At 42.2% G+C, this 27,735-nt stretch overlaps 3 protein-coding genes across 3 annotated transcripts in view; 2 read left to right on the top strand and 1 right to left on the bottom strand.

The window, feature by feature from the left end:
* LOC125898120 (neuronal tyrosine-phosphorylated phosphoinositide-3-kinase adapter 1) overlaps nucleotides 1-3,055 on the top strand; it is a 40,117-nt gene extending 37,062 nt beyond the window's left edge. Inside the window, exon 7 of the mRNA XM_049591797.1 lies at nucleotides 426-3,055. Coding sequence (XP_049447754.1) covers nucleotides 426-857 — 432 coding nt within the window. The 3' untranslated portion in view covers nucleotides 858-3,055. The remainder of the gene's footprint in view (nucleotides 1-425) is intronic.
* A 1,007-nt stretch (nucleotides 3,056-4,062) lies between these two features.
* atp1b2b (ATPase Na+/K+ transporting subunit beta 2b) lies at nucleotides 4,063-16,213 on the top strand. The gene is made up of 7 exons (XM_049591830.1): nucleotides 4,063-4,526; nucleotides 9,349-9,477; nucleotides 9,569-9,676; nucleotides 9,889-10,094; nucleotides 10,368-10,427; nucleotides 10,941-11,036; nucleotides 12,478-16,213. Exons 1-7 carry the CDS (start codon nucleotides 4,436-4,438, stop codon nucleotides 12,643-12,645), a joined length of 858 nt encoding a protein of 285 aa, XP_049447787.1. The 5' UTR covers nucleotides 4,063-4,435; the 3' UTR covers nucleotides 12,646-16,213.
* Nucleotides 16,214-16,887: 674 nt separating this feature from the next.
* Nucleotides 16,888-24,650, bottom strand: gltpd2b (glycolipid transfer protein domain containing 2b). Its single transcript, XM_049591829.1, has 4 exons — nucleotides 24,018-24,650; nucleotides 20,364-20,422; nucleotides 20,010-20,188; nucleotides 16,888-19,887 (listed from the first exon to the last, which is right to left on the bottom strand). The coding sequence occupies exons 1-4, from the start codon at nucleotides 24,085-24,087 to the stop codon at nucleotides 19,269-19,271; spliced, it is 927 nt and encodes a 308-aa protein (XP_049447786.1). The 5' UTR covers nucleotides 24,088-24,650; the 3' UTR covers nucleotides 16,888-19,268.
* Between the last annotated feature and the right edge of the window lie 3,085 nt (nucleotides 24,651-27,735).

Genomic DNA, 27,735 nt, shown 5'->3' with positions numbered 1-27,735 from the left:
ATAAGGCTTTGGCCTGCCTCAAAAGAATAAGCGCTGCAAAGGTATATGACGCAGGCTGATATGTAATCAGGAAATGAGAGAGAATAGTGGATGATAGAACATGCTGTACTGTGTTTTGGAGTGATGAGCTGCAGTCTTCTAGCAGCACATTTTGCCCAGATTCTGGCTGCATAGCAAGTGCTGACGCAGTTTGAGTGTGCTGCAGAGACGGTCTTCATGCGGCTGGTTGACCCTCCCTCAACCTGTGATAGATGAAGCAGTGCTGCATCCTCGTGGCTGTTCTCAGGAACTGCAGTTTTATTCACTGTGCAAGGGCTGGCTGTCACTGCAGACAGCACTGCAGTGATTATGCATGTAGAAACTGAAATACTGTAATATCATTAAACACCACATAAATTCACTTGACTTTTTCCCAATGTGTTCAGCTGCATGGTCTGGCCCAGCCTCAAGTGCCCTGCAGTCCCAGCAGTCCCAGTGTGTCTCGACAGCAACAGCAGCTTCAGCTTCACCAGCAGCAGCTGCAGTTAAAGCAGCAGCTTCAGCAGCTTCAGCAACAGCACCATCTGCAGTTGCAGTTCCAGCACCTCGCCCAGCTGGCACAGGGACAGCCTCCTGTCAGCGGGGGCACCACCCCGTCCGCAACGCAGAGCCAGAGAGACGGCAAGCTGCTGGAAGTCATCGAGCGTAAACGCTGCCTGTGCAAAGAGATCAAGGCCCACAGGCGCCCTGACAAAAGCCTGTGCAAGCAGGACAGCATGCCCATCCTCCCTAGCTGGAGACGGACACCTGAGCCTCGTAAGACTGGCACGCCACCCTGCCAGAGGCCGCAGGCCGTCGTGTGGGACACGGCTATCTGAGGTGGAAAGACAGGCCAGCAAGTACAGCACTGAAGAGAGACTAACACACAGAGGAGTTGAAGATGGCTGAGGAGGAGAGTAAAATGGGTTCAGTAACTGGAACGCATAAGTACCACAGAGGAACGAAAGAGTTTTGTGTGATAAACTGATCTGAGAACAGTGATGAAGGTTATTGGAGACTTTGAACTCATTTGGGAAAACAAAACAAAAAAAGGCCAATAAAAGAGGTGAAGAAAGGAAGTATTACAATCAGACTAAATTAATCTCTTACCGGGGTGATTTGTACTTGCTCTGTACTATGTCCTTCTCGATGTGTTCTAATTGCCAATGATTTTTTGCCACAAAACGCCAGTATTATTGCCACAAAATGAAGACCCCAACTTAATAATGGGTGGGATGTTTTCTTAGATTGGTGTTGCCAAATTTCCTCCTGACTACTTGAGACATAAAGGAATCATATATTTTCTCCAACACGCATAGAAACTACTCTGTGGATGAGAAAAGGCCAGACTCATTGATAAGTTTTTGAAGTGTTTCTTGAAAATCGTAAATGCATATGAGATGTCTTGGTATCAATAGATTGTCATTGTGGATGCAAATAATCATCACTGAGGAGTAAAAGCTACCTACTGTATCTGTTTGCATATTTGTAATGTAAATCTATTTACTTTCTCAACGTTTCTGCAATTTTATAGCAATATGCTCCCAACGCCGGAGCAACATAATTAAAAACTTGTGTCAACTAGCCTAACATACATATCTAAGACTTGAATAAGTCATATTTACTGTGTCATTCTCTGCATGTCACGATAGACATACAGTATTGTAAAAGAATATGTGTAGAGATGATCATGTCCGACTTTTACATACAGCAGATCTTCACTATGATAACATGTGGTTGTATAAAAAGATGAATATATCGCTTGGGGTACAGTTCGAAAAAGGTGGTGCGACAGATGGCACATACTGTGCAGTCCAGCCAAATATAGATACAGATCAATGGTACAAAAACTTCATCACTCATGCTTATCCACAGATGCACATTAGTGATTGTTCCACCACACAGAAAAACAAGCACTGACACCCATCAACACAGACTGTACAATATGGTGCAACTGATAAGACTGTGAGTATTGATCACCTCAAACAGAATGCTGGAACAATCTGCACAAAACATGGTATACGCTCATGAGAAATTAAACCCTAATGTCTTGTAAATAGATATGTACAACTGTATTGAAAATGTAGCAATTATTTCCATTTTCATACTTGTAATCAATACATATTATGTAGCATATACTGTATAAACATAACTTTGTTCACTTGTTTTTTCTAAAAGAATTAAGTACTTTATCTGCTGCAGCCAGTCCATGCATTACTTATAGTTCTACTAATAAACAGTAAGCCCTCTAAAGAAAGGCACAGTCCAACAGTTGTTTATTTAAATTTATGCAAGACTCCCTTTAAGCTGTGTTATTGATTTATTTATACCCTTTTTTCTACATTCATTTTTATTTGTGTACAGATTTCAACGGCTCGTTGTCTTGACATTTTGAATACTTTGCTGCTATCTTGAACTACTGGTGTTGTTCATTCAACTACATGGTGTGACCATGAGAAACATTATTAATATAGTGGTTATTGTTACATATTTGTTTTATTTCTGAAAGCCACGTGAAATGAAGTTTGTACCTTGAAGAGTGAGCCCTTCTGTAATAGTATTAAGGCACTTGAATGTCTCTTGGTTGTTGTCGTTTTTATGCTAGTTAGCACCAAGCTGTACAGTACAGTACACCCAGTGAAAAGAAGACCTATCTAAATGTTTGAGAGTCACTGCTTGGCCTTTTTGTTTTTAGTTCCCACCTGCTCGTGTTTGAGGGTCCAGGTTTTTTCAAGCTTACTGAGTCCATTTTCAAACAAACACAGGTCAGGTTGAGGGAAATGGGCAAGTGCAATGCATGCAGAGATTCCTTACACTGAAAATGTCCCCAATGATACTGACTATTGTGCCCACTTTAAGTCCAGATACCGAGTAAATCACCTAACTATGATTCCTTCTCACAGACTGATATGGAACCCTAGGTATCATTTCCAAAAATAGTTTACAGAAGCTGTTGGTTTTTGTGTGTCTTCTAAAACAGTGGCCATTATATGAGTGCCATACTATATTGATATGGTAAGATACGGTGTACCTTGGAAATCACTGTAGTGCTATATTTGCATTGATATTGTCATTAAAAATAAATTTTATATAATGAACTTTACACAACAAACAGGATTTGTGCATGTTTTCATGCCTCGTGTTGTTTTACAGTGGAGATGGCGGGGAGGTGGACATCGTGTTCCCACTGCACTTCTGCTGCAGATGTTGCAGCGCCTGCAGAGTCCATATGAGGGCGCTACCTCCACTGCTGCTGCTGCTGCTGCTGTGGCTCCATGCATCACACCACAGACACTGTTTCAGTACAGCACAGACTAACACTTGCATACTGACTCAGAGTAATCCATCAGACCTTCACCAACCTTAATAGTTTGAATTATAATCGTTGTTCCTCTAGGATCAGTTATTACTCTGGGGAAAAAATCAGTTGAATAGTGCCAACAATTTATGCTACCTGTAGCTTAAAATGTGCAACCAATGCTAAAATATGCAGTCTCACAGTTTCCCTGATGGGTTTTAGAAAAATCACATTAACATGTTGAAGTTTATTTTCTATATAAGTGTCTACATTATTATCTGAAGTTCCTGTTTCTCTTTTAGTTTTGCTACAAAAAATAATAATAATTCCTATAGCAGGCTTCTGTGATATCTGATCCATGGCACACTAGATGGGAAATATGATGTACTGAATAACGTCCCTGTCTCATTAACACATGAATATGATGCTGATTTCAATATCATACACAACGATCACTGACACTTTCGAGTCCTTTAGGAATATCAGAAGAATATCATGTTGGTTTTTCTTTGGGGGACGTGACGATAAGAGCCTGTGAGCCAATAAAAGGATGCCCTCAGCCACCGCGCCATTCGCTCCAAGGCTTGTCTCTCATGCGTCCGGCGCGCGAGGGAAGAGCGATGCGGTGCATATGATTGGCCAAGCGGGAGGAGGAGGAGGGCGCAGCTGTGCCGGGGATGGAGGCAGGAGAGAGGAGGGGAGGGAGGGGGGAGGATGGAGATAGTGGGGGTGCTTGTAGAGAGAGGCGGAGTGAGTGCTTTACCGCAGTATCACTAGATTTCTGCACCACTCATCAAAACTCTGCGGCATGCAGACAAGAGCTGGGGGGGAGGGCATATAGGCTACTAGGTCTGTGCTGGAGAGTAGGACCGCTACCTCTTACTATAACTATCCATCTTTCTGTTATCAGATAGGCTGGGGTTTTACTTTAGTGTGCATTCATTTGTGCGTCTGAGCGCTTAGACCTGAGTAATTGCCTCTCTTCTTCCACCAGCCGCGGTGGTACAGTAGCATATCTCTCCCTCTCCGTCTCTCTCTGCTGTCTGCCTATTTGTTCCTACCCGGCTCTGACTGCATTACTTTCATTAGAGCTTTGGTTGTCCAAACTTTTATGACAAAATGGCAAAGGATGGAGAAAAAAGCGGGTGGAAGGAATTTATATGGAACCCGAGGACGAGGGAGTTTCTGGGCAGGACGGCGAGCAGCTGGGGTAAGTACTGTCCAGCTACAGCAATGCAGCAAACACTGTCCCTCGGCTCTGTAACAGGTCTCTGTCATAGCCTCTTAAGCCTCTCCAAAAGCTTCAACATGCTGCTGCAAGAAGGGGACTCCTTCAGAGATGAACAGTCTAACTATAATGTCTATTCACCCTGATACAAGTCTGTTATTTCCCTCAGTGCGCAGGTAATGAGATGGCTGTTGCTGTCCACTACAGTCTGGTGCTAGAACCTGAATGCGGCACCGCTCCTGTGGAAGCCGGTGGAAGAAAAAAAATCCTAGTTTCTTTATTTATTTATTAATTTATGGCACTGCTTTCACTGCGCAATGCGCTCGGCACAAGGGTGGAGGCATATGGTCTTATTTCACATTTGAATTAGCCAGATTACTGCAGCACTGCTGAAACAGGTTCCACTCTGTTGCAAAGTGCATATCATCAGCTCCTGTCTGTGTGAGAGCTTTAGCTAGCTTCATCATGAATTCTGCTGCAGAGAGGACTTTTTTTCACAGGCTGATGGGTTGCTGAAGTTAAGTAGGAATAGGGTTGCATGCCTGCAGCTTTTATCTAATGAGGATTCAACGTGATGTCATTCATTTTCAGGCTTTTCCCCCCCAGAGATTTTGAAGATGCAATCCCAGCCTTGCCACATACTGTCCTCCCCTCTGCCATATACCCAGCCTGCCACTGTTTCAAAGATTCATGAAATGATAGGGCACATATGGCTCTGTTCTAATGACATTGGAGCATTTTAATCTGGGTAAAGCCGAGGGCCAAATGCTATTTGTATCACCTCCAGCCCAGCCCCTCCCAGTGAGTGTAAATCAGTGAGGGATTTAATCCTAATCTAATGACTTCATTGGCTGATGGGGAAGGTATCAATTCAGAGGGTAGGATCTAGCAAAGTAAACCACTTTCAGGAACTGAGATTATTTTTTGATCTTTACACTGGGGACATGATCTCACAGAAGTTCAGTATTTGTGGTTGGAATAATGCTGAAAGTGATTTGACTTGCAGTGATAATGTCTCATGAATGGACATTGTTCTGTTACTGCAGAGTTGGGATCATTGACTGTAGCTTCCTTTGCTGGAATCCTCCCGCAGTGTACGACTTAATCCAGCTCAGTGCGTCCCAGGTGCTTTAAGGTCTGGTGGCCTTTTTAAGCTGTGCTTTCTAAGGCTTGTTAATTAGGCTATTTCTGTCGTCAGCCACTACATGTAGGTCTGCTAAACTTGGCATTTCACCTCAGCACTTCCTCATTCTCCTAATGATGCACACACTGTACGTACTGTACCTCAACCCCCACTTGTCTGACTGCGTGGCAGTCCATCCATCCATTTTCTGTATGTCAGCATGCAGTGAGAATAAGGCAAGAAAACACACCAGTCAAGTCTCCAGTCTTTTTAAAAGGCAAATTTGTTGTTTCCACTTATAGTTTTGCAGCATAATGTACGTGCAGAGTGTTAGATCAAAGGCTCCTTTGAGGATGAAACGCAGAACACTTGCTTGTGTATTCTGCTTTGTGTAAAGAGCTGTAATGATATGGAAATAGCCTTGATAAAAGAGAACAGTCCTGCAATTTTGATGTTACATTGCCACCAGATGACACCAGGCAAACATGGTCAAACAACTAACTCTATTAAAAATAGGACTAATTAAGTGTTCTGCTCCTCCCACTTCCAAAAACAACAAAAGGCTCTTACTGTAACATGGGAAAACAGCCTCAAAGGGCCTGATAGGAAACAAAACCCTGATGCCGGTCTTAGTGCAAGATTGCAGACCATATACAAGATAATAAATGGTTTGACATTGAAAGAACCACAGCACATAGCTATTTATTCTTTTTCTGGAGCATTTAATTTTGAGTTCAGAGATCTGTTTGATCACCAATTTACAAAGCAATTGAGCAGCGTGTCCTCCTAATTAATTCTGAAAGAAAAGAGACACCTCCTGTCATTATTATTGAAGAAAGAACAGGATGCTGAACCATCCCACCCCGGCCTTTTGTTCCCTGCTTTCAACTGCCGTCTGCAAACAAAACCGGGGTGAAAGAGAGATGCTTCACTGTCTATCATCAGCATGGACTGAGAGGGCAGACTGTGAACCTAACACCCTCTTTGCCAGGGGGAAAGCCACCCTGCCTGCACGCTTGACCCCCATATGCACGTGTGCACATCCACTCTCCCTTGGGTGGTGTCATATTTGCAGTTAGCACAACATCCCCCCTGGATGACAGAGAAAAACACTTAAACACTTTGTTTTGTCACATCTTATCTCTGATGCCTCTCGCTCTTTCTCGCTGTAGTGCCTCTGGCTTGGTCCGGGGCCTGGAGGACTGACTCTGTATATATTTAATGACTCAGCTTGGGTCTTTTCCATGCGACAGACGGGATGCTCACAGCTATCCTACTCACCCATTCATTCGCTTCACCTCCAGATTCCAATCATTCTGGAACAATTGGGTGAAAAAACGCACACACAAGCTCTAAATCATCAAGACACCCCTCTGTAATAATTGCCCCCCGCGGAGCAGCTTCCCCTTGACATTTTGTTATGGATTCCTGTAAGCCCGGCTGTGTGGGGAGGCAGATGCAGCGCCTGCTGACAGAGTGAGTGAGCTCCACGCTGGGGGCCATCCAGCAGAGGCACAAGGGTCAGGACACTCAGTTGCTACACAACGCGGGTCTCAGGTGTTGATGCTGAAAATGAGGGATGTGTCATAGAAAATGCTATTTATGTTTTCCTGCTCTCTATGTAGACAGGAATGCCTGAGGTGGGAGCAAACAGCTGCTTCAAAAGTATTTGATCGTTTCCAAGTAGGAAGCATCACATAAAGGAGTCTTTTCAGAGACGGTTCATCTAACTTCCACGCACTGAAGGAAATACAGCAGTGACAGAGTGGTACAGTGTTACAGATGATTTTTTTAATTCTAATTTGTAAGAAAGTGCCAAAACAAGTCAGTTAATCGATTAGTTAATCGGTTCCTCAAATGTCACGCAAATTTAATATCCTTTGGTTTTCAGTTGTTCACTGGACGGATTAAGCAACTGGACGATGTCACCTGGGAGACTGTGACGTCACAATTTTTTTTAAGCATCAATCAGAAAGAAAAATGACAAATTCATTAGCTACAGCCCCACTTTCTATCGAATGTAACGTTATCACTATGGTCTTCTTACACTATTAATGAAGTAGGCCTAGTCTATGATGGCCTGTAATCTCCTGACCCTGTGGCCTGGTCTCTGGGGGGTCCTTGTTCTCCCTCCACCTGTGCCCCCCTCTGTCATCATCCCCTCTCCTCTGTGGACAGGGAAACACTGTAATGAAGCCGATCAGAGACCTGCCTGTCAATCTTGGTTTAATGGACCCAAGAATGTGAGGAAAGCAACTGTAAACACACAGTTTATATTGTGATCAATTAGATGATTAACTTCATTTTAGACCATGTTGTGCAATTAATGATATTTTAAGTATCTAAAGGACGGCTGCTCATGTGTGAGTGAGAAAGAGAGAGGCAGATGGAATAAAGCTCCTCTCGTTTAATGAGGATTAACCGGCCTCCTGTGAACATGTTTGGTCAGAAAGTGACCACACAGACACAACACGACAGCAGCATTTAATTGAAATGAACTGATTCCATTATCCACTCAGATGTACCATTATTCATACTTAGAAATGTGCATTATGGTAATTATCAAATGGACTGCACTTACCCAAAGTTTTCTTGGTGTATAAATTGCAAGCCTCATTGCACTGTAATGCACAGCCAGCAGCACAAGACATGTATTGTGAAGTCTGGATACAGCAGTCACTGCAAAAGAATGTAAGAATGTCACTGCACAATAAAACAATGAAGGCTGGCTCTGGACGTAGGTCATGCCTCTTTTTTGTTGCAAAGACAGGAAATGTTACATCATGTGTAGACATGGTGTCATTTTCGACACATTCAGATTATTTTATCAGATGTGATCATAAGCGGAGGGGTGCTGTCTGCAAGGCGTATCTGACATACGGCGTTGAAAGTACAAAAATTTGCTTTTACAGTTTAATACTGTACAAAATGCCCAATAAGCCTGAACATCTTCACAGTTAGCCACTGTAATTTGCATAGCATTATGGGTATAGTGCAGACGGTATATGTCATTTACAGGAACTTACTGTATTTTTTAATTGCAGTAATTTACTTTTAGCACATTGTTTAATTCTTAGTTTAACTGTGTTTTTATTTTATTATTGTGACAATATATTGCCATGTTCTTAGACCATGTATTCTAGTTACTACAAAGGCCATAATGTTTTAAATTGTATCATACTGAACTGAATTCGCTTTGAGTGCAGACTTTGTCTCTAGGCTAAAAATACAAATATAGACTGTAAATCTTAAATGTTGATACATAAGTGAGTGCATCACAATTTAGAATGATATTAGGTGTAAAGTTACATTCATGAATTCATACAATTAGCTAACAGTTTGAGAAAGAACAGCCTTTAATTTAGCAGGGACGGTTAGCCATTTAGCTAACTAGCTAAATAGGCTTGGATGATGCTTTAGAATATGAACACATGATTTGTTCGACACATATATCTCTAATATGTTTTTCAGTAGCAGATCTGTACAGTGTTGAATGAAATAATAAACTTTGCTTGATTTATTCCATTCGTATGATTTTGATTTTCTCAGTAGGCCTACTTATTTCCCCCTGATTAAGATTTAAACTTTCAATGTATAGAGGTGAATAATTTGATCTATTTCTTCTGTGACAGACTGATATTGCACACAGTTGATGCAGCTCTCCTCTGTCTTTGTCTGCAGGTCTTATTCTTCTCTTCTATGTAATTTTCTACATCTTCCTGGCCGGCTTGTTTGCACTCACCATGTATGTCATGCTGCAGACCTTGGACGACCATAAACCCACCTGGCAAGACAGGCTCGCTACACCAGGTGCAGTTACTGATGGTACACACTGCCTGAACACAGGTCACAGTCCGTAGCGTGGTGTTGTGACCCCCCGCTGTCTATCTGTCACTCACAGGCATGGTGATTAGACCCAAAGCAGATGAGACCTATGAGATTGTCTATAAGATCCAGAACACCGAGAGCTGGGACATGTATGCTCAGGCCCTGGACAGGTTCCTGGCACGTAAGTCTGGCTGCCGGCCTCTCGTACAGTGACTCAAAAAGCTTACTGCTGTGGATTATCTACCAATCTAGAATGAATTGTTTTTACCTAATAAGAGATAATTCCTTTACTGTCAGCGGGCAGGAGATTGCCTTGCACCAGGGTTTTAGTTGAGTCATAAGCCCTTACAAACCAAATAAACCCCCTCTCCCCTCCCCCCTCTCCCCCTGCAGCCTACAACGACAGCGTCCAGGCCCAGAAAAATGACGAGTGCGTCCCAGACCGGTACTTCCTGCAGGAGGACAGCGGTGATGTGAAGAACAACCCGAAGCGCTCCTGTCAGTTCAACCGCACCATTCTGGAGGACTGCTCTGGACTTACTGACCGTTACTATGGATACCAGGACGGCAGGCCATGCATCATCATCAAGCTGAATCGGGTATGAAAAAGAAAGAGGGAAGGGAAAGGGATGGTGTTGCTAGGAGACTATGGAGTGACTGAGATAATGAAACTGGTTGGGAATAAGGGAAAGATTATCCCAGTAATAAAAAAAGGAAGTCATTATCAAGATTATAGTCACTGGTTATTGGATTTATCTTTTATTTCTGGTGTGTCTTATAGCAATTTGAAACATGATGTTTCATTCCTTTGTGTTTAAACGAGAGTGAAATGGGAATGGATCTGGAGACGTGCTGTCTTTCTGTCTCTCCAGGTGATTGGGATGCTGCCAGGAAAGGACGGACAGGCTCCGTATGTCACCTGTGGTGCAAAGGTAATCCCTTTTTTGTCTTTCACAATGAAAGGCTTAACATAACAATTTGGATTTCAGCCCATTCATAGCTATTGTGCCTCACTCTCATCTGCAATATGCCACCTATCACTCGTCTCCATTCCCTTTCATGTCTGTGTTTGCATTGTTTCATCCATCATATCTGTATTGCATGCGACTTACACACCTGTGCATGTTCCCCCTCTTTCTTTCTTTCTTCTCATTGTGTTGCATTAACTTGTTCACTCTCAGAAATACAAAGTTGGCAAAGATCAATGGGTAAGAACGGAGCAGGACCTGTGTTTTTAGACTTCAGATAATGTTTAAATGCAGTAGCAGTGTAGATTGTAGATGATGTGTTTTTCAATGAATAGACTGCTGAAGTAGATCGTAGGCACACTGGGAAATTGGATTTAGAGAAAAGAAGAAGATTAACGAGGCTCACCTTCCTTCTCCTTCATGTATGAAGGGATCTTTTTCACCGTAACTGATGAAACTGTTGTTTCACCCCCTCAGAAAGAAGACTCTGACAAAATTGGAGAATTGATGTACTTCCCTCCGAATGGCACTTTCAACCTTATGTACTACCCTTACTATGGCAAGAAAGCTCAGGTAAGATGGAGTCTGAAATGAATTTGTAGTAACAGAATTAGTATTATTAATAACTAAAAGCTTGAGTTGGTACCTTTTAATTTGAATAAAAAAACATTTTTCATGTTTGCCGAAACTGTCTCTGTATTCACACAGCACTGAATGAGACAGATAATCAGTGAAAAAAACAACCATCATGTTCCTCTGTTTGCTCTATTGCCTCGTAGTGCTCCTAATGGCCTTACTGCAAGTGAACAAAGACAACTTACCAGAGCCAAGGAGTCTTTAATGTCCTGTTCATGGATCAGATTCCCTAAGGAGGCTTCACTATAAGAGAGTAACTCAGGAATCTGAGCCAAGTCCTCAACGAGGGCGCGTCTCCAGCCCGTTGTAGACGGGAGGTTCCAGACGTAAAAGTGGATTCATTCATTTCTATGAGAGTTGCTCAGTGGTGCATGAAGCCAAAAGGTTTACCTGCAACTTATAAAATTACCCGGATGATCAGCACTACTTACGCACTGTGCGACCCATACAGCAAGCACACTAGAGACTTATGGTAGCCGAGTGGCTAACTTCCAGTTTAGCCCTCCGCTTATTTAAATGGGGATAAAATGATTTAAGCATGTGGCTCTCCTGGACTTTAGAATTGTTATTGGACCAAATGGATCAAATCCTGATAGTTTTAAGGAGTCATTTCACGGGGGTTGTAACGCTAATAAAATGTGTCCACTAATTTACAGTCATCTCTTTCATCATGTAAGTCAATGGGAAAAAGTCTATTTGGGGCGTAGGGCATCACGTGACAGTGTAATTACATCGTTTCTCCATTTCCATAATTGGCTTCAAAGCTTGGCGCACTTTCCGAGGGGCTGGGTCAAACTGTCAAACGAGGCTTTGCTTTGCCTTGCCTTACTGAAAATGTTCCCAGAAACATATTTCAGTGTACTGTGTAGCTGTGAAATGAGAACGTTGGTCCAGCAGGTGGGCGTCGAGCGGTGCTTGGTGACTGTAGTGGTCATGTCACAGATTTTTTATTTCAACTGTCAACAGTACACTAAAGTATGTTTCTGTAGTTATTTGAGAAGAGAAATTGGCAATGGAGTAACACAGTTTTGACTCGTATTTGATCAGCGCTGTGATCGACATGAGTGCTGCGTTAGAGACTCCTTGGCTGTGACTGGTTGTTTTTGGTGCACGACGGTGGATTCATGCCATTACAATCAGTGAGAAGAAGAGGAGGGACGAGATTTTTTTCCGAGTATAGTGGCAGTTTCAGCAAATATGACACAAAGTTATTTTCATTAAAGTTACCAACTACAGCTTTAATAATGACTTAATTTGATAAACATTGCTGCTTATAACCAAGCAGCCATCTTGTATCTCCAGACAGTTCATTAAAGATGCACCAGACAGAATATATTACTTCCTGCGTTTGAGGACATCCTTGGGTGTGTTTTTGCAGGTGAACTACTCTCAGCCTTTGGTTGCCGTCAAGTTCCTTAACATTACTGCCAATCAAGATGTCAACATCGAGTGCAAGATCAACGCCAACAACATTCCCCAAGGAAGTGAAAGAGACAAGTTTGCCGGAAGAGTGTCTTTCAAGCTGAGGATCAACACTATTAACTAGGTTGACCTTTCTCCTCTCCTGAAAACTACTTTCTTCATTCTCTGCGACATTGCACATACACAGAAACAAATCTCAGTATTCACACCCTTCGTAGGATTTGTTTACAACCCCCACATTGTGGGGACATTGTTTGTCCAGTTGTGTGATGAGATGGGGCAAGAATAAAAGGGTGGCAATCCTGTCATTATTTCTGTCTGTGAGCTATGGGACAAATTCTTTTCTGTAAATTAGTTTGAGGTGACGTCTATTTATACTGCATGACAAATCTAGGGGATGTAAAGGACGTGAACATGTGTTTTCAGAGTTTGCAAGGATCAGCAACATTAACACTTTACTGCTGCTCCCCTCCTGCTGCCTCCTTATAGAGTATCCCTCTATATATGAATATACACAAATTACAATACAAAATGTGTATATCTACAGTATTTATACGGTATCATAACCTTATATCAATACGTCTATTTCGTTGCACCTAAAAGAATAATCCAACAGACTTGTGTATATCTCGACGGATGGATGCAGAGATGAAGCCATTTTGCATGTGTGTATCGTCTTTCGTGTGCTATGATGGCAGGAGGCCCCTGTGTCCCACCTCTCTGCTAAGTGTGAAATAAGGTTATGTTAAACCACTGACCACCAGGAGGGGCCACACTGTAAATCTCACACACACACACAGCAAATGTGTGTGTTTCGATAACAACATACATCTACGAAAAAATGGGAGTTACAGTAGAGGTTGAAACCTTTAAGAGTGTGTGTGTTTGTGCATGTGTGTGTGCGTTTTTGCGTGTGTGTTTCATTCACAGGTCCCATTTCATACTGTAGGTCGGGAAATTGCATGCAATGTGCAATATTCATTAAGTGGCATACATTATGAATGCCTGATACCATTCTCCAGATGAGAAAGCTTCCATTAAATGATAATTATTTTGGATCATTTGATATTCACACTGGTTGTTTGACCTGAGAGCAGCCTAGTTAACACATGTGTGTCATGTTTAGGTTGCTAAGGATGCTCATATCAACACCACTGATCTGAAATGAAGTACAAAAGGAGACATCTGTCATGTTTCAGGCATCTTACGGCATCACTTTAGTTTGACAGAAACCAAAACTCCCAGTCAGCTCCCAACCAACCATCTGAATATCAAATGAGAACAGAAACACTGATCCTCCTGCTGCGCCATCGCGTTGCGCTCCCTGTCACTGTGTCTGTCATTTTATTCCTATAAACCAAGAGCCATTTTCTTGTGTCCCGATTTTTAACCATTTTATTTAGACGGTTTTATTTTTTTTTCTTTTTGCGTGTGTTGCATCTATTTCATTTGTATCAGAAATAGATGCCATTGTCATATTTTGTATTGATTTGCACTGGAAGTGTGCTTTGAATATATTTATGTACAGTTGTGGTGGAGTTTTGGAGGATGTTGAAAGTTTGTGTTTGTTCCCTTTCTTTCATTCATGTCCATTATCATCCTCTAAAATATTCATCCAGGATATCAAAATGAGTAGTTTGCAAAATCGTAACTAGAGTCTTGAATTTGTGAGTTGGTAGTTTTGTTTTATAATTTGTAGGAACAGAACAAAACTGCAGATTTGCTTCTTTGACCAAATAGAAGAAAGGGAATTTTTGTTTTCATTGAATTTGTTGTTTTCCTGTAGTATTCTCCACTGCTGTATGAATCAGTCTGAAGGCAAAGCCATTACGATAACTAGACAACCAGTTTGAACAACCAACCTGTTACAAAATTATAGATTAGGCCTGAGTTTGGTGCTGTTTACTTAACGTGCATTCACTGTGCAGTAAAGGCACACAGAGTTGTGAGAAACACCTGTAAGTATTGGCTGGAGAAATCTGTGGAGTCACACTTGTTAAACTCAGGCATTCTACTTTGGCATGGTGACAAAACTGTACCAATGCGACTGTGATTCTGCCATGTCATTGCAGCAAATGTGGAACACAAGCATCTGTTTGCTCACATTAAGGTCTGGCTCGACTCCACCACTTAATATCTCTCAGAGCCATGTGCTTCTCTCACAAATATCGACCTCATTATCTGATCCAGACTTGACAAAGGAAGACAATTAGATGTAACGTGATTATCTGATCTATATCTGGAGGGTTATTCATAATGAAAGATGTACTCCACCAGTTATCTGACGCTCCTTTTTTCTGCTTTTTATGACCAACCACTGAGAAGTTCACATGCATTTCTCCTCTGGCATTTCTGCAACACTTACTTAATTTCTCTGTAATCTCTTAATCTGGTCAGATAATCCAGAGCAGGCATGCTCAACTTCTTTACCCTACTTTGTCACTCCTCCTCCTCCTCCTCCTCCTCCTTCTTGAATCACTGTCTTCAAAACTGCTAGAACAAAGCTCATTTTTTCCACTGCATTCAATCCTATTTTACCCCAGTCATCCTTAAATTGATCAAACTCTTTTTAAATCACACTCGGCAAATAAAATGTTTTGCTTCATCACCTAATTGGACATTCTTTTTTTTTCTCATGTGCATGTGAAGATAAGTTCTTCAACCAAAGATCTTCATGACAGTTTCAATTTGATTTACTTGTGCTGCACTGACACATCCTCAGCAGAGACAATGTAGGATCCAGGTGGAGGGTTAAGCACCCCGTCTTATTAAAAGGCCTACTCTTATATAATAATAATAATAATAATGATAATAATGCGCACAAAAGGAACGTGTTTCACTACAACATAACAGTGCCTCCTGGTGGACAGACAGTGTTGTTCCCCAGTGTCACAGAATGTCATTTGCTGTTACCTCCATTTATCTGTTTTTTTGCTCATGTGATAATATGGAGATGTCCTCAAAAAGCAATATATTTATTTCTTATGTGGCTGATAATGTAATGATTAAAAAGGCGGTTAAAAAATCTGCCTGTCATCAAGAGTAAGGAGGAAATAGGAAAGAACGTACAGATTTTGCAGTCAGGCAGTTTTGCCAGCGTGCATTATCATGATGGAATAATATAAAAAGTATTGTTTTATTCAGAAAAGAGTATTTTTATTGCTATTTTGTTGTAAAGAGGAGAGAAGCTAGCTTGGATTTTATCGTGCTGTGGGAGCTATCGGGTAGGTTTTCAGCATTTAATTCAACAGATGGCAAAATGTTAACAGCTTGGTTGGAGAAGTTTCTTGTTTTTTTTTAATGTAGAAACATGTTTTGTCATGAATCCTTTCTACTTTCTTAACTCAGTGAAAGTTCTCTGAACGCTGGGGTCCCTTGTATCAGAATGAAGACATTAGAAGTCATTAGCAGTATGTTGGTAGTGAATACATCAGAGAGCGCTTTCAGAGAACTTTCAAGTGCAAAACCTTCAGAAACCTTTTAGAACAAAACTGCAACATGGTCCAACGCAAGCATCAGAGAGCGTCAACTGTTCATGTCTCAAATACAGAATAATGTTAACAAACCTTGTTACTCCCACCCTAACCCCCTCGTCTTAAATCGTACTATTGCCTAAGACTGTGGTGCAAGGATAGGTCAAGAGAGAAATCCATGAAATTCGTTGAGATACTCTCGCCCCAAAAGGATGATAATTCTATTCTGGATCTTTATTTTTTGCTCTTACTGTATGTATATTTTTGCTCATGTTTACTGCAAACCAAGATAGAGAAATAAATAAATGTCATTTAAGGGAACTTGGACTCATTTTTGTCTCTGACACTAAGATTAAGGGCTGCACGATATGCAAAATCCATAATTCAAAAATCATATTTTGACAGATACTGCAATTGTGATATGAGTCACGATTTTAGTAGATTTGGTCATTTTTGCATTTAATTTTTACTTACAAAAATATAGAAAATAATGCTGATGATGTGTTATTTGCCTGACCTGTACCAAATCAGCTGTTCCCTTATGTCTGGAATATGATTCGCAGGCCAGGGCATCTCTGTGTCACCACAGTGCTTCATTTATAATAACAGTTTAACAAAAAATTGCAGCTCCTGCAATTTGGATATTGCACTCTGCATAATTGCAATTTCGATAATATTTCGATTAACTGTGCAGCCCTACAAAGATTCCAGCGGAATGGACATAATGCCAAAGTGGACCCTTTTACTGTGGTTTATTTTCAATCAAAATGAAGTCAAATGTAGTTCCGCCTTTGCACGAGACGGAAAAAGAAGCCAGCCAGTGTCAAAAGTAGCGTCAGGTGGGTGTAATCTAATGTAATCTAATGTAATCTCATTCACCGTAATCCTTACAGCCTTCAGCACCAGTGAACAACCTGTGCTTACACACTGATACATGGGAACAAGTGAAAGGCAAAAACAGAAGAAACAAAAAAGCTTAGGTTATGTGTGAACTATTGAGAATCTCCGCACTCTATTTTTGAAAGAGTCTCAGGAGGAAGTGAATACGTAGTGGAAATACCAACGGCAACATGTCATCCTCCTACACACACCACGGGTCAAAGGTCACAGATTCAAGTCTTGGCTGGATTCGAGCACAACATTTAATTGTTCAAAAATCCTATGTATTAATTGACCTACGCTCAGAAATATGTGAATTCTGTTTTAGTTCAGCTTTTTCCCCTTAAGGAGCTGCTTTAATAAAGTCTGCCGCCAACTGCTTGACAAGATTACAGCTGAAGTGTACTTCCACCCACTGACCTTCAACCAGCTCCTGTCTACTGTTCACTCAGTGGCTTCAGGATCAATCCTTATCTCTCCCTTCTTCACTGTCTCCTCCTCAGAAAGAGAGAGCACAGTCCAGGAAAAGGGAGAGAGCCAGGATTACGTGGCATTAGAGGTATTTGTGGTTTTAAAATAGTCTGATCAAGAGTAACGCCAGTGATACGTACAGTACAGTACGCATGCTATTCTCTCTGTTACACACACATTCTGTATATTATAATCCTGAATAATGCAGAGCTTTGATATTCTTCAGATTGTTTCTAATATATAAAGCATAACATTTTATATTGTCTTACAAACACAGAGATATTATGGGGGAAAAGGCCTTTGTGTTTGGGTTCAAAAACCTGTCCATTCCCACAAAATGTATCCAGGTAAGAGTGTTGCACAGAGCAGATTAAATCCACCATGATGTTGGCAGAATGAAGATTAGTCTGGAGCAGAGCGCAGGAACCTCTGCTGGATGGTGGGTAACATTACACAATGGTTCAGTGGCATTTAAATGTCAAAGTTATCACATTACTGAACCAGACTCTGTCAGAAAAGAGGCAACTGGATTCTCTCTTCTTCTTTTTTAAAGGGATATTTAATCATTCTGAACATGATACAAAAAAATGGAAAACTGAGAAATTAATTTTCCTCACGCACACCACAGTTGCTGTGAAGCACCACGTTGTCTTTTGTTCAGCCCATGTTGATTTGTTTCGTGTAATAGCTCTTTAATCAGGATAGATTGGTCCCAGATTTTAGGGCTACGAGGCATCTAGACCTAGCCAGGTTTGAGGTAGCATACTAAATCACCAAGCATCAACTACATTCAAAACAGCAGTCATTTTCAATAGAATTTGAACGTAAAAAAAACCAAATCACATATGTGCAGAGGTAGGCACAAAAACATGAAGTCTACAATCTGATAGAATCCGTTAGAAAATCACCTCGCCTGTGACGCAGTCTCAAAAACATAACAGGCCTAACAAATGCTGTATTGACTGCATTGGGTTGCTGCATGTTCATGTTATTGCGTCCACCTTTTTATATCATTCACAGTTTGTGTTCAGCCAGCCTGAATACATTACAGGCTACATTAAAAATGCCACTCTAAGGCAGTGGTGCCCCCAGAAATCTTTCAAAGGGGTGGCCAGATGGGGCCACTGAAACCTTAGGGTGGCACCATAGACTGTATAAAATACTGCACGTAGCTTCCATGACATTACCCATTGGTTTGTTGACTCCCGCTGTTGCCATTGTGGTTTTTAAGAACCAGAAATGACTAGGGTAGAGCTGTGGAGGAGCAAGGAATGAATCTGACTCTTAGAAGCAGCCCCGCCCTTAAATATGCATAACTTTAAGTCTTAATAAAATGTAAATAGGTGAATTATATAAATATTCTTGGGCACCCACAGAATGCATTTTCATTTAGATATTTTGAGGTGAGAGTTCAAGGGACCTCTTTGAAAAATGGCTTTGGCAGTCATTCCCAAAATTCATTCATTCAATCATTCAATTCATTTGCCAAAATTTAGCTTAAGTTGGGTGTTACATGGCATTCTTTCCATTATGCCAAAATGGTTGGTACTAATGGATGCCGTAGGTTGTCTAGTTTCACAAGATTTCACTATCCTGAGCATACCACAGCCTCTTAAAGACAGAAATATCAGCCGGGGGGTCAAGGCCCCCCTGGCCCCCTTTGTGGGCACCACTGCCTTAAAGAGAGGAGAAGTCATAATGTCAGAAAATTGGATAAGGAATGTCTGCAGACTGAACTTTCAGTATCAGTTGATTGTTGATGCAGCACTTTGGTTGGGAGGGAAATATGGCACGTGTGAATTTTAGCTGAAAAAGTCCATTCATGTTTCCTTAGGAACTTTACACCATGTTTGTAGCTAAACACGTGATGTCCTGGATACCATGGAGACAGTGCAAATATAGTCAAGTCTGATAGTCTCCTTTTCTATGGCAAGTTCAGCATGCCATTTTCCTCCAGGGCTTTCTGCGTCCTGTCATAAACCTCTCCAATGGCCTGAGCGACTCTGGTCAGCGTAGAGCTCAGCTCCTCCTGGCTCTGCACGCACACCAGCCTGAAGAAGAAACCCCGCTCTGGCATGGCCGTAAAGGCCAGCTCGGCGGCTGTGCGAACGAACCAGGTGTGGTGGTGGGCAAGGGTGCTCTGGTAGGCCTCACGACACAGCTCTGAGGGGCTCCTCAGCCGCCCAGCCGCTGGTGTCTCAGCCAGCTTCTCCAGGAAGAGCTGCAGCCACTGCAGAGCGCGATGCAGACGCAGAAGAGTTCGGCATCCAGAGTCCGTCTGGTGGTGGAAGTCCACCACTCCTCGGTTCCGCTCTATCCAGATCATGGAGCGCACAGAGTGGTAGGCACCAGTGGGCTGTGAGGCCTCCTGATTGTTCTTTGCACCAGCCTCTGTGCTCACACTGTTCACTGAGTGTATATCTGGGCCCAGCTCTGCTTCAGGGTTCCCGTCTGCCAACAGGGCCAGTTGGCGGATTATTGACGTCTTGGTTTTTATCTCTTTAGATATTATTCCCACCACCGGGCCCAGAGCTTCCATAAACCTGGAGGAGTAACACATAACAGGATGAATCATCTTACAGAGTCCAGATTACGCCTTAAACCATAAATGACTTCATTCTTAATGGTGGCTGTAAATGAATCTCTCGCTCCTGCTTTATCGTACCTCACAAGCTCATCCCAGCTGGACAGATACGGCTGCAGCAGCACGTCAGAGGTAGAGGTTGGTGCAGCCAGCAGGTGGGAGAGCAGCAGTGACACCTGGAAGGTCTGGCCAGGGCACCCCTCTCTGACCTGTGGGCCCTCAGCCCCATCGGCCACACTGCTGTTGTACAGCTGGTGGAGCTAACAGTGGGGGATGGGAGGTGTGCAAGTGTGGGGGCGATTGACAGGGGACAAAGAAAGAGAGAAAGCGGAGGTGATTCACCGCATTCAAATTAGCCATCTGCTTCACAGAATCCACCCTATGGAGGAAATGTAATAAGTGAGGAAATGCTGTGTAATTTGTGTGTACTCTTACCGTATTCCCCTGATTATAACCTTTTAAACAAGAATCCCAGTGGTAATCCAAACTTCCCTCTGCAGTGAGACAAGAGAAACAAGAGAAAATCCCACAGTTAGTGTTTGTTTGTAGACTTTCCCACTGAAACAGAGTCTTTTTTCTGTTAATACCACAGCTCTGTTTCAAACACAAAGACACCGGTATGGGTGCGTTTAACACATCAAAATAATTTTGGGTTTTCAAATTAATCATGAAGAAGCATGGGTAATTCTCATACATTAACACTGGACAAAATAGCTTGGGGGGGGGGTCCAGCCATTTAAGGACAGCAGAAGTAAGTCGTGAACACAATGATGCCGCATCGTTGCCTTTCAAGGTAATATAGCTATGCTGTTAGCACGCAATTACCTACATATCCAGCAGTTATGGATTCATATATCTAGCCATCTGGTGAATGTATGTCTAGTATTTATTCTCTTTTAACTGAGTTTTTGGTCACTGCCTCATCCTGAGCGAAACGTTTTGCACTTCAGCTACTAAATGCTCCAATATGTTCGCGGGCTAATCGCTAACTTTGTCTGTCTGCCAGTCTGTGTGGGTTTTTTGCCTGCAATAGCTGAAAACATGTTGTAAGAGTAGTGAGAGTGAACCAGAACAGTAAAGTTGCTTAACAACAAGCCAAAACTCCCTATAAAGCTCTGTAAACTTGAGGAGAGCTGCAGAATCAGGTGATTATTCTCTGTGTTAACATTATAAGAATACTGATTACAGCTGCTTTACATTAGATGATAATGTGCTTTCTTTAAAAATGGCATATTAAAGGAATACGTCACAGCCCATATGATCCTTTACATGTCAGTTACTCACCCCCTGTTGAGCTGAATCCAGGAAAAAAAAAACAATTTTCTTGCATGCCTTCACTGTGAACGAAGAATCCACAAAAAGGTGAACATCCTTAATGAATTGAATTCATAGGGGTCCACATTTAACAACAGCAAAACTGTATCAAAACATCTGTTTATGAACTCTCACACCACTCATGCAGTAGGGCATTAACAGAAAAGTCGATTTGTCGATTTGTCGATGTGTCGACGTCAGTGGCACAAGTCGACACCCCCCGGGAGGAGTCGACAAGTTGTGCGTTTTTTCCCTCTCTCTCTGTGTGTGTGTGCTTGTGCATGGAATGCAATCGCTGCCTCTGATTGGCTTACGCTGATACTTTATCCTTGACTTAACCAATAGTCATAGTCAGTTCATAAAAAGGGCGGTAACGTTACTTGGTGCGTAGAGGGGAAATTAACACAAGACCACAACAAGACAAGCCCGAACATACTCGGGTGGAATGTACGCGGAACGGACTCCGTGGAGGTCTGCGCAGACTCAAAGCGGACGCCCACAAGCCCTGTGCGCGTAAAGCTCAGATTTTACGACTGCACAGACTCCGCTCTGCACACCAGGGACTGCTCAGCGTGCATTTTTCACATCGCGGGGATTTTTCATGGACGTTTTTACAGGAAACTACAACGCGGAAGTGCGCTCGACTATGAAAGCCCGAACGACTGCGGACATTCCTCGCGGAGTCTGCTCCGCTAATAGTACGCCCGAGTATGTTCGGGCCTGAGAGTGACAGACACACATCACATGTGTGGAGATACTTCACTTTCCTCCACGTAAGTCGACCTGAAAAAAATCAAAGTCGTTAAGGCCCTATCATGCAGAATCATCCAAGCATATTGTCTACATGAAAAGTCTTGTTCACCAACGAGTAGTGTTTTAAATATTGTGGTCTTAACAAAATGTGTTTGGGAGGCACTGAGCCAATAACTTGATAAACGAGACTTGGATGACAGCGCATGAGTCGTGTGAGAGTTTGTAAGGGGATGTTTTGATATAGTTTTGCAGTTGTCAGATGGGATCCCCTGTGACCTAACTCATCCAGAATGTTTACTTTTTTTGGTTCACAGTGGGGACACGCGAGATAAACAATGTTTTCTTCCCATGCAATGTAACACAGGGTGACTAACTGACATACAAATGATGACCCGTGGGCTAAAGTATTGCTTAAACAAGCATCATGTGACAGATCACACCGTTAACATGAGAAACTGATTATAGAAGGGCTGAATGTATTTTTTTTTACAGTCTTGATTAGTTCCAGTTGTGTTTTAATTCATCCTGTACATTATATAGCACAAAAACAAGCATTCATGAGGCAGCAAATAGCATTCTTCTGGCAGCAGACTGTGATGCTGAGTTTAAATCCTTTTTGAGCTCATTCCAGCTTGTGACAAAGCAAACTCTGTGATTCTAATCGACCGTCTTAAACACTGACTTCCTCAGCAAACATCATGTGCACAAGTTGCTGGCTTCAATTTTGGACCCTATGGCATTATCTAACATGCCTCCATTGAGCCACGAGATCAGTACACACACAGTTATAGTATTCTATATAGAAAGATAAGTTGCAATTATAAAAATAAATTTAACAGGAAAGCACCTTTACACCTATGTCTTCATATTCGAATCAGGGCCTTAGATATGTGACAAATTTGTCATTTCCCAGCATGCCCTGTTCAATTCAGCTGTAGTATATTCCTGAATCCTGAGTGAGGTTAGTGTACTGAAGTCACACTACTCCTCAGCTGTATTTGGAACCTCGTGTCGTGCCCTCAGAGGCCCCCGCAGGTCTCCAGGCCACACACATATGGGACTCATGTATCCAACAACTTATAACCAAAAGCCTTGAGTACGCTAGAGTGCTCTTTTACATGAGTTAGTCATAGAAACACCCCAAAAGATCAGCCTCCAAACTGACCCTGAAACGCCCTGAGTTTCCTGTCAGATAGCTATCAGTCCAAATTAAACACATTAAGCACGTCCACCTAACAAAAATGTATTTCTACCTGACAGTAACCGACTGTTGTCAGAAAATGTCTGTAGAGATGTTCGCCACTACAAACTAAGTTAAGTTCCCTAACTGAGTTACCATGAGGATGCAGAGCCAGCTGTTCATGCCTGTAACTGAACTTTCCTTTCACGTTTCTCAAGTCTTTGAATTTAATAATTTAATCCAAGATAGAAAAAAAGATCACATGGTCCCAGTTTCACCATTGTTACACTGCTTATCCGATTTCCCTCCATATTAATAAATATTCATAGACTGTTTTGTGGACTTTTGGATCAAGATGAATAGAAACCGTTAAAGTAACTTATTTATACTAATGGATACTTCCTAGTTTAGATACAGTTGACTATTCAAAGATTCCAATCAGATACAAAGAATTTGGCGATGTTTGGCGTTATAACCTTCAGTTGTCATCATGTCCTGAAAATCTTTGCCTACAAAACGACATCAAAGTCCTTATTTAGGCAAAATTTTGTTGGACGTGACTGAAAATGGCCTAATCTAATCTAATCTGTGTCATCTCACATTCCAGTAACATGTAAAATCAAACATAGAAATATCTCTGTGATATTGTTCAAATGATCTTTGAGCATAAACATGGAGCAAAGAGTAAAAAGTGGTTGGACCACCATGCTTGATTCTGTGGCCACGGCACCATGTGACACATTCCTGATCTGGAGCATATGCATTCCAAACAAGGGAGGGATTGTATAGATTATCAGTGCAACACAGAAAACACACACACTCACACACACAGAAATACTCACGGAGCCACAGGGAGCCGAGGAACAGCAGCAGGACTAAGATAGCGACAGCAGCCTTGCTCTTGACACCCATACTGAACTCCAGCTTTGGGTCTGCCAGTCCCTCTCTATTCCTTCTCTTTTGTCCCTTTATTTTAATTCCTCTGTGTCTCACATGAGTCCTTGTCCCCTTGCACTGGCTGTCACCACAATTACTCCCTGCCGGACCTCTGCCCCTGACCCCCCCGTCCTCTCAAATCTCTCATACTCCTCCTCAAAACCTTAAATAAAAAGTTCTGTCAACCATTATACCTCACAGAGCCTCTATCAATGTTTAACTCTGATTTACAGCTGCTGTTTTCCCTCGTCACCCTGTCACAACTCAGCCTGCTGTTGCCTCCGCCTGTCTCTTTCTTTTTTGCTTTCTTTAAATCACGTCTTTCCTCTATCCTGTCTTTGTTTCAGACTGATTTTGAAGCTGCCTGTCTCCTGTTGTGTTGCTAAATCTGAGGGTCCAGAGATCAGCCGAGCATGCAGCCACTGGCTGATAATGCAGAGCCAACGCAGCTTGTCCGCCAGTAACCCTCTTCCTTCAGATTCATCTTCTATATATGTGCTATATTCCTGGTCAGTTCGAGTAAACACTTGCTCCCTCTCCTCTCCTCCCACTACTACCTTCCCTCCTCCCTCTCCCTCGCTCCCTGTTTCCCTCTCTCTCTTTCTCCAACTCATTCACAGACACCATTAGGAGCACCACCACAACCACAACCAATTACAGCAGTGCTGTCACACATTTCTCAACACATGTTGGTTTAAATGAGAGTATAACACGAAACATATGAACATCTCAGGACATTCTGTCAGTGTAAACAACTGTGTTTTTCCCCCACTCTTAATATTTGCCTTTATTGCAACCTAAAGTAAATCTCTGTATTGATTAATTCAAAAGGGGAGCGTGTTTCCCACTGTCTGCTTTTGGTGGCCGAACAGAGAGAAATGTGATACCAAATCCATGTTTGTCAATGAATAACAAAGTCTAACCAAGTGTTTTCCAACTGAGAGGGCAAAATAAACAAAGATACCTTTCAGTCTTATCAAATACTTGATATGACACAGACATCTGCAGTTCTACAAAACGCTGTTGGAGCAAACAAAGTGACTCTATTTAGGACCAAAAAATATATTTAAAAAAAAAACAAATTTCCTTTAATTTACATGAAACTGATTATTGAAGTCTAAAGTCTGAGACATATCAGTAAAAATGGAGGAATGATGTAGCGTATGAAGGCTGTTCTCATGATTATCGCCTCTGATAGTGATTATCATGGGAGACCCACTGATTGGTCGCTATCACTGGGTTTGCTGTCCCTGCGGAGGGGGGAGGTGAACAGACATTGAACTCCACACTCAAGCCAAACCACATGTGTGCTCATGAAGAGGGACTTAACAATGGTATTTTGCAGCGGAGGAGCGGGAAAAAAAAGTGAAAGCAGGGGCATTAATTACTTGGCTGGGAGGGGCCGGTCATGGGGCTTTTACTCTGTGCAACCAATGAATGATCCCATCTGAAATAGGCAGCAACTGACAAGGGAAGACTGTGAATCCCCTGTGAAAGCATGTGACCCTTTCAGAAGACTTGAACTGTTTGACTCCACATGGCTGGTAATCTCAGATTAAATGTTCTGGTGAAATAATATTCATTGTAAAACAGATACAGCTCCTCAAAATGTATGTTTGGCTGTGATAAAAAGCAGTCAGCTGTCTATTCTTGACAGGATGCACAAGTGTGCAGTACGAGTAGAGCAGAGCACATGGTATGACTTCACACTGTGTGAGTATGTTTATGTATGGGGGCTCGGCAGAGCAGGAAAAAGGTATTTGTCACTGTCAGACTGGATTTTCCACCAGCTTGTGCACTTTAGTTAGAGTAACACATCTGGAGAGTCAAACACTTAGCCTCATTTGAACCAGTTTGTTAAAACTGTCCTTTGGCTTCAGCAAAAGTTTAAACTATTTGTTTTTTTTAAAGGTTGTGTGTAGGATTTAGGGAGATGTATTAGCAGGAATAGAATATAATATGTTTTGTGTGTGTGTGTGTGTGTGTGTGTGTGTGTGTGTAATCACCTGAAAAAAGAATTGTTTTAACCTCAAAATGAACCGTCTATATCCACATATGAAGTGTGTCCTTGTCTATGGAAATCTCCATGTTGCACAGCCATGCTTCTACAGTAGCCCAGAATGGACAAACCAAACACTAATTCTAAATAGGGCCACTTGCGTTTTTGTATTTTCACATCAGCTAATGTAGTTAGCAGCCCCTCTGAGATGAGTGTTAAAAAAAACAAAATTTTAAATGTGAAACTGCCTTATTCAGTGTTTCTTACCAGTTTAAATGAGCTGCTCCAGACCTCTGCTGATAACTGGGCTCCCAGTAAAAATCTACTAAATGTCCGGATCTCGGAAAAACGTTGGAGAAACACTGATTTGTAACACGAAACTGCTTTTATTCAGTGTTTCTACCTGTTTTAATCGCCATTTCTTTTGTAAAGGAGGAGACCTCTGCCAGTAATTTGGCGAAGGGTAAAAACCTCATGAACTAAGAACACTGAAGAAATTACAACCATAAGAAGTTTCAGCTGGTTGCAATCTACAATCCTCACCACTAGATGCCACTAAATCCCCCTAAATCTTATATTCCTTGAGGTGGAGCTGACATCAACAGGGGTCTCATTTATAAACGTTGCGTACGCACAAAAATGAGGTCTGAAAGAGGCATACGCCACCTGCCATGCAGAAGTTATGATCTATAAAAACAGACTTGATGGGAGAAACTTTGACCCATGGTTACGAACCTTTTGGAGGCAGGAAATTGACGACACAGATGGTGAGGTGGAAGCCTGATTGAAGTAGTAGAAATTGTCGAATATTTTTTGGCAATTTCATCTTCAGTCAACACAGCAGAAGTTCTCCAGGCTTCCAGCGGGGGCGCTAAGTGGAACAGCTTGATTTTGGATCCAAGAGAGAGCTAGTGCTATCTGCGTAGGCTGGAGTCTATCCCAGCTGACACTGGGCGAGAGGCGGGGTTCACCCTGGACAGGTCGCCAGACTATCACAGGGCTGACACACAGAGACAGACAACCATTCACACTCACATTCACACCTACGGACAATTTAGAGTCACCAATTAACCTGCATGTCTTTGGACTGTGGGAGGAAGCTGCAGGACTCAGAGAAAACCCACGCTGACATGGGGAGAACATGCAAACTCCACACAGAAGAGTTTCCCAACCCAGGATTTGAATCCCACAGCCCAGATTTGAACCAGGAACCAATGCTACCCACTGCACCATCATGCCACCCAACCCTGAAGTTTCAAACTCCTCTTTGCAGCTGTATCCCATGACAGAGGCTGACATTGTGACAGTGAATGATACATTTACTAATAAGAGTCTAACTGTTATTGTAACTCTATCTGTGGGTGCACAGCAGGCACTGCCAATTTGAAAAATGTTGTCATTGCATATTCAAATACAGCTCTTGGTCCAGCCGCATTAACTCTACAATGGTTTTAACCCCCTGCCTCACAGGATGTGGCTATATTTATAGCACTTATTATGAAAACAGTTACACACACCTGTCTGACATTTTGCACCAAAGGGCCTCCATGTCAGTCATGTTAAAGAAGTGCCAAATATAAGCGGTTGGAGTTGATTCTTGGCTTCAGCTGTACAAAAGAAGCTGG

The sequence above is a fragment of the Epinephelus fuscoguttatus genome, linkage group LG12 (assembly GCF_011397635.1).
Source record: "Epinephelus fuscoguttatus linkage group LG12, E.fuscoguttatus.final_Chr_v1".
NCBI lineage: Eukaryota > Metazoa > Chordata > Actinopteri > Perciformes > Serranidae > Epinephelus > Epinephelus fuscoguttatus.
Note: the sequence above shows the minus strand (reverse complement) of the source record. Positions and strands in the feature narration are given on the sequence as shown.